Source organism: Spinacia oleracea, chromosome 4 (genome assembly GCF_020520425.1).
Source record: "Spinacia oleracea cultivar Varoflay chromosome 4, BTI_SOV_V1, whole genome shotgun sequence".
Classification (NCBI taxonomy): Eukaryota; Viridiplantae; Streptophyta; class Magnoliopsida; order Caryophyllales; family Amaranthaceae; genus Spinacia; species Spinacia oleracea.
Window position 1 is genome coordinate 151543986 of NC_079490.1, and position 7806 is coordinate 151551791.

Genomic DNA, 7806 nt, shown 5'->3' on the forward strand with positions numbered 1-7806 from the left:
ATTATAAAAGTTTATCACCACACATTAAATTATTAGTTGTTTTTTCTTAGGTTGTTTATGTCGTGTCAGTTTTGCGTTGAGAATCTCAAATTCTCAACACTAACTCGACTCATTTAATTAAACATGTCGTGTCCTGTCGACCCGTTTAATTAAACGGGCGATATCCTTGGCACTAACCCGCTTTTTTCGTGTCCGATTTATGTCTTGTAAGATTTTGACAGTTCTTGTACGTGATGAATTAGCAATCAAATTGATATTGTAATTTGAACTAGCAAGACAAAAAGATAAGTAACAAATAGAGGAAGGAGGATTTAATGTTCCCAATACTTGAAATTGAATTAGGGTCTAGACAAAGTTTAACAATGCCCAAACCAAAAGGTCCAAAACCATACTAGATAGGAATCGGATTAGTCCTTCACTCCTGTTAGTCCTGTATTGGCTGTATTGAGTATGCTGCGCAGCTAGCAAATAGCAATGAATGTAGTTGACCATCCTGCTCATTTCTTAACCCGTTTTAGCAACAAAGATTATCTTCCTCCATTCGCTTCTATCATTGCATTACTGACTCACACAAATCCAAGAATTTGTCGCAAAACGCTACATTAAACGCACCCCAAATCTTAATTCAATGGTGCATGGTTAGTATCATCTGGTATGTTAACAAATATTGTTCTGGTTCCTAAATCCTAACTAGAACAGTAGAACGATCAAGCTAGAACTGAATATCCATTGTCATCAGGAGACAGCTCAAGGGTTGTCCACTTCTTGAGTCGAGTAATCAGGTAAAGCGAACTAGACTGCGCCATCAGGCCGCATATTAAACCCATCCAAAGACCCTATATATATATATATATATATCACCAAAATTAGTGTTACTTAAACATATGCATAAGTAGTACGTTGCAATATGGAAATGTGGAATAAGAGGATTACCTTGACATCCAAATGAAACTGAAAGGCGAGTAAGCATGCAATAGGCATGCCGATGAGATAGAATGTTCCCAAATTTATGTACATAGCAAACTGCTGCCAGCCACATCCCCTGCATACCCCTGTTTCGCGGCCAGAAACAACATCACAATTGACAGAATGAAAGATAAATCGGCAAGGGCTGTGAAAAGAATTGAAATTGGATAATGTAAGACCTGATAATATGCCTTGAATTGAGTCAAAGAATATTGAAAGGCAAACTAGAGGAGTCATGGAAGCATAAGTTTCGATTATAGTGCTACTTCCACTGAAGAAGCCTGCCCAAATGTTATGTCCTAAGCTTAGACCCACAATAACAACCCCTGCTAGAATTACTGACAGCTTCAATGTAACCCCCATTGCATGCTTTGCTTCATTCGTTCTTCCTGCTCCTAGCTCATTTGAAACCCTTGTGCTATCATTATTAGAAAACTAAACTATAAGGATCATCATCATATTATAATTAAACATCAAACATCAAACATCAAACATCAAACAAAAAAGGTGTTGCGCGCATTTATACCTTCCTGCAGCACTCAAGCCGTAAGCAAACATATAAGCAATTGCTTCTGTGTTAACACTGTTAAAGGGGAAGATATTTGTGAGACTCATGCGTAAATCAAATTCAACCAACAACACAATCAAGAAATGTACTATATCCTACCACATTGCAATAAGAGAGGTAGTTGCTTCTGAATTTGGCATTATCCCAGCTAAGAACACCAAGATCTCGAATGCCCAGTACTCTAAACTGAGAAATAAGAAAAACCAATGTTACAAGCAACAAACAAACAAACACCACATTGAAAGATATTTAGTATACTTACCAAACCATAGCGGCAGAAGGTAATGACAATTTCAAGGTTGTCAATATGTAACAGAAGGAATCCTTGGATAACCCTCTCCAAGTATGCACAAATTTCTTAGAATTGGTCACATAAATCATCAAAATAACAACAGATAACCAAAATGTGATGGACGTAGCCAAGGGTGCTCCCTTATAACCAAGAGTTGTGCAATGAACCAGTAAGTAGCTAAGGCCACAGTGCAAAACCAACGACACAAGTGAGAATAGTATTAAGGGTAAAACAACAGATTGTGTCTGGAGGAATCTTAAGATGTTTTGTAGAACGCCATACGCGAATATTCCTGGTATAAGAAACCTCATGTAAACTGCTGCTTCTTTTGATATTTCAGGGCTTTGATGTAACAACATTAGAATGGGTTCTGTAAACCACCATATTATCGATATCATTATTGAGAAAACGATTGAGACTATACATGATGCTTGAAGATATATCCCTAGCACTTGATACACTTTTGCACCAAATCCTTGACCACATAATGTCTCGAGGGCACCACTTAGACCCATCTGCAATCACAGAATTAAGTTAACAAACACAGCTTTTTTCTTCTCCTAATTTATACTGAAATCAAATCGTTGTTAAAACAACTTCAATAGTGAGTTACAACTCTTACAAGATGGCCGGTGTAGCTAAGTTTGCCACATCAAATTTCTAACTACAATTGATTTAAGCTACAAATTAAATTTTAAATTGGTTGGCTACTTGGCTACGATACCTTGTAAATCTTTATAATATTTTACTTATTCATTTGATCCAAAAATAAATTGTTCAACATCCAACAAGATTTTGAGACCTCTCAAAATAGCTACAAGATTTTGATAGTCCTTTATGTCATTGATGTACCAACGGTTTGCTACATGCTCACGTATTTTTACTTTTGAGACCGGGTCCTTTTTATAACCACTGGAGTTGCTCTTATAGATTAAACTAGTTGGGATGATGATAAAGGTCGCAAGCTACGACAACATTTAGGGTGTGTTCTTTTCAACTTATAAGACCTAAATTTATCTAAACTTATTAGTAATTATCTGAACTTATAGGACGTTATAAGACCTTATTTCACCTATAGGAACTTATAGGCCTTATAAGACATTATAGGACCTTATAAAACCTTATTAAATCTTATTAGACTTTACTTAAAGTTTATTGGATTACTACTAAATTTTTAACCATTAGAATATTGATAATAGTTGATTGTAAATAGTAATAAATATAAATTGATAAAGTAATTATTATTTAGTTCTTATATTAATAATTATGTTTTTATGTTATATAATAATATTACTGCTCTATAATAATTATCCAAAATTTATAAAATCCAAGTAAAAATTCGACCAATTTTGTAAAAAAATATTTGTAACTAACTCTTTATTAAAGATCTTTATACTCAGTAATGTAACTTTATCACGGATGAAAAACAACTCTTTGATACTCCTTATGAGAACTTCAGTTGATGCATTGATATAAAGAAGAAATATTTTGATTATTTGCGTCTCACCAAAAATATCGTCCATTGATTTGTGATGTACACGTAATTTTAAAAGTATTTATTAAGTTTTTCCCTTATAATTATATTGATATTAATTAATAATAACATATTAATTCATATTTTCGTATCATTGATAACTATTATCGTCAATTAGTAACCACAAATTATTTTAATATAATAATATAAATATGATTTATTTAATATTAAAACGCAAATAACTATAATATTATACATTTTATTTGAGATCTTATTGGAACTTATAGGACCTTATTGGAACTTATAAGACCTTATAGGAACTTATAGGACTTTATTGAAACTTATAGGAACTTATTGAAACTTATAGAAACTTATCTGAACTTATCCGAACTTATAGGACCTGAAAATAAAGTCCTATAAGTTGAAGAGAACAAGGTCTTAGTTGTCGCAATCCTACGTGTTGGATTCTAAATGGTACATATAGGCGTCACGAATGCCATGCGTCATCAAAATATTTTTACTATCAATGCAATATTTTTACTATGAAAATATGTAAATGAGGTACTCGTACAAAGAGGAAACAACTATAAATTATATTTATAATAAATTAGAATACTAAGCTTTTCTCCCTTTTTTTAAGGTGTATAATAGGTTATAAGTTAAATATTTTAGTTTGCAATTATGTTCATGCATGACACATAAGCATGCCATGCCATCATTGTGACATGACTTAAAGGTCGCAAGTTGCGGCCTTTATCATCTTCGAACTAGTTGATTCAAATTGAATTTTTTGATACAAACATCAAAGATTTAGGCAACCTATGTGATAAAGTCTTCTATAGAACTAAAATTACAAGTTTTAGGACGAGGGTTTGACTAGGCTGCAAATGAGCTATGTCGAGCCAAGTATTAACGTTATCGATCTAAGCTCTTATTAAGGAATATGGGTGTTCGAGTATGCTTGAACGAGTTTTTATTTCTTTGTTCGAGTTGAGCTCGTTTTGCAAAAATACTTGTTCGTTTAGCTGACCACATATAGGGATATCAGTGGGGCGGGTTTTATGGGAGACCCGTCGCATCCGCCCCAAGTATGCGGAGATGGAGCAAGGTTTGGCGGGTGATGGGCGGGGATGGATATAAAAATCATACCTGTCATGGGTGATGGGGCGGGTGTGAATTTTGTGTTAGACCCGCCCCACTCCCACCCGCCCCACTTGATACTTGTCAATCCTACCCGAATAGGTGACTATAATGTGAATTGAAAATTTTAAAGAAGATAAAAGGCTTCCAATTTTGTATGTTTGGAATTTTTTTATTATGGAAGTTACTTTTTATCCATAATGTTTGTTAAAGAAGAAAAACTAGGTGGATGTTGGCGTGGATATGGAGTGGGGATGAGACGGAGATGGATACCCATACGGGTGGTGGGGCGAGGATGGATTTTAGTTTATAACCGTTGGGGCGGGAATGGGGATGAATTTTGTACCCGACATGGGTGATGGGGGTGGGGATGGGGATGGGGATGGGGATGGGGATGGGGATGGAGGTACCTACATCATCTGCCCCTCCCCGCCCCATTGACATCCCATTTCACAAACAAGTAAATAAAAGCTTCATTATAAAAACAAATGGTAATCTGTTGAATAACCTTTTTAGGCATATACTTCTTCCGATTCAAAACAATTGCAACACTTTGTTTTTTGCACTATTTACATAATCTACTTTGTTTATAAGACCTTATAGGAACTTATAGGACCTTATTGGAACTTATAGGAATTTATAGGACCTTATTGAAACTTATAGGAACTTATCTAAACTTATATGACCTGAAAATAAGGTCATATAAGTTCAAGAGAACAACACCTTACTTGTCGCAATCCTACGTGTCGGATTCTAAATGGTACATATAGGCGACACGTAGGTCATGCGTTATCAAAATATTTTTATTATCAATGCAATATTTTTACTATTAAAATATGTAAATAAGGTAGTCGATACAAAAAGGAAACAACTATTTATTATATTTATAATAAATTAGAATATTAAGATTTTCCTAACTTATTTTAGGTGTATAATAGGTGTATAAAATGAAACAATTATGTCCATGACAGATAAGCATGTCATGTCATCATTGTGAGATGACTTAAAGGTAGCAAGTTGTGACCTTTATCATTTTCGAACTAGTTGATTCAAATTGAATTTTTTGATACAAACATCAAAGATTTAAGCAACCTACTACCTCCGTTTCAAAATGATTTTTACACTTTCCGTTTTACTCTGTTTTATAATATTTTTTACACTTTGTTTTATTCTATTTTTGGACATAGAAATTTACTACCTTACCCTTCTTAACCCACAATATTTACAATATTCCATTCAATTCTATAACTTTATTCATTTTTTTCTTACATACACCCACCTTATTACAAATTTTTCTTACTTTATCCCTATTTTATTATATTCAATCAAATTTTCTACTTTTGTCTTAATATTTTTGCAAATAGTAATTGTAAATATCTTTATGAAACAGAGGTAGTACGTGATAAAGTCTTCCATGGGACTATAATATTGCAAGTTTTAGGAAGAGGGTTTGACTAGGGCTACAAATGAGCTGAGTCGAGCCGGGTATTAACGTTACCGAGCTAAGCTCTTATTAAGGAATATTGGTGTTCGAGTATGCTTGAACCAGCTTTATTTCTTTGTTCGAGTATGCTTGGACGATTTTTTATTTCATTGGTCGAGTTGAGCTTGTTCGTGCAGCAAAAATACATGTTCGTTTAGCTGACCACAAACAAGTAAATAAGAGTTTCATCCTAAAAACAAATGGTAATCTGTTGAATAACATTTTTAGACATATGCTACCTCTGTTTCATAATGATGTTTATCGTTACTAGTTGCACAAAGATTAAAACAAAAGTAGAAAAATTGGTCGAATATAATAGAATATGGATAAAGTAAGAGAAATGTGTAAAAAGGTGGGAAAGTGCTAAATCTAAGGAAAATTTTATTTTATTTCTTCCAAGGAAATCCACATTTTTTTTAAAGTTGATTTCCTTGGATTTTGGTGTAAGAAAAAATGAATAAAATAAGAGAAAATGAGTGAAAAATTGTAAATAAAGTGGGGTAAGAAGGGTAAGATAGTAAATTTTAATGTCCAGAAATAGAATAAAGCAAAGTGTAAAGAACATTATGAAACCTATTAAAACCGAAAATGGAAAGAGCATTTAGAAACGGATGTAGTACAGTTTTACAAAGTATGATAATTTTTCATCAATATGGCCTGAATCCAAACTAGGAGTGCTCATTGTCGGATACATTTATACAATTATACGAAGTATGTTACTCCCTCCGTTTCTTTTTGTTGTATCCGTTTCCATTTTAAGTGTTTCATATTGTTGTATCCATTTAGAATCTATTCTATTTTTGAACATACATTTTATCCTAAAATATCCTTACATTTCTATCTAATTACCAAAATACCTAAAGATTCTACCCATATTCCCACCTAATTTTCCCCACCCATAATATTTAATTCTTTTCCCTTCCTCATATACCCACCCACTCTCTCACCTCCTTTATCACCCATCATTATCACTCCTTTATTTATTATAATCTCTTACACCCAATAATTTCTCTTACACCCAATCATTACACTTATACCTATACAAACCAATATTCCAATTTTCTTAAAAACCACACCAGATTCCAAATGGATACATCAAAAAGAAATGGAGGGAGTAGTATTCATTAAAATGTCCTAACCCAAACTAGGGGAAACATTACCGGTACCCGATTTTTATGGTCAGATCAAGTGACATTGTAATTTGTAATTTGTAACCAATCTAAAATCTTATCAATCTTCTAAATTTTGCGATTATCATGCATTGAGACTAACAATAAGAATTTACTAAATTTTCTAAAATGATAAGAGCATTAATTTGAGAATTCATGACAAAATCATGCTTGATTGGTGTTGTTATTAATGTGGGAGAGAAATAAGATTGAGAGTGAAGAAAGAAAGAGGAGAAAAGGTAGAAGTGCTAACCATGAAAGCAAAACCAGTAACAGTAGCCCAAGAATTAGCAAGATTAGAACCAGCAAGTTGAATTTGACCAAGATGACCGGCAAACATAACAGAAACAATCGGAATAAGATAGTAAAACACGTTGGTAAGGATCATTGGGAGTGAGTATAATATCTGATCTTTCGCCTCCTTTACATCTACTATTCTTTCAAACCATAATTTTTCTTCCTTCACACTCTTTCCTCCGCCATGTACTCCTCCTTCCGCCACCAATAGCGGTGTTGCACCGCCGTTGTTGCTCCTCATTTAAGTTTGTTGTTGGGAATATGTGGTTGTTTATTTAAAACTGAGGTTTTGGGAATGTGTGGATTTTTAAGAGGATGTATTCAATTGTAGTAATATTCTGGTCATGCAGAATTTAATGTCAACTCTCGTGGGACATGGGGTCTGTTTATGTACCGCGTTGTTTGCTGTATGAGATG

The 7806-nt window shown here is 33.6% G+C and overlaps 1 protein-coding gene across 1 annotated transcript; it reads right to left on the reverse strand.

Annotated features, from left to right (window-relative positions):
• Nucleotides 1–231: 231 nt before the first annotated feature.
• On the reverse strand, nucleotides 232–7806 carry LOC110783620 (protein DETOXIFICATION 18-like). The gene is made up of 7 exons (XM_021987971.2): nucleotides 7346–7806; nucleotides 1797–2341; nucleotides 1634–1720; nucleotides 1493–1549; nucleotides 1146–1384; nucleotides 934–1052; nucleotides 232–836 (listed from the first exon to the last, which is right to left on the reverse strand). The coding sequence occupies exons 1-7, from the start codon at nucleotides 7628–7630 to the stop codon at nucleotides 708–710; spliced, it is 1461 nt and encodes a 486-aa protein (XP_021843663.1). The 5' UTR covers nucleotides 7631–7806; the 3' UTR covers nucleotides 232–707.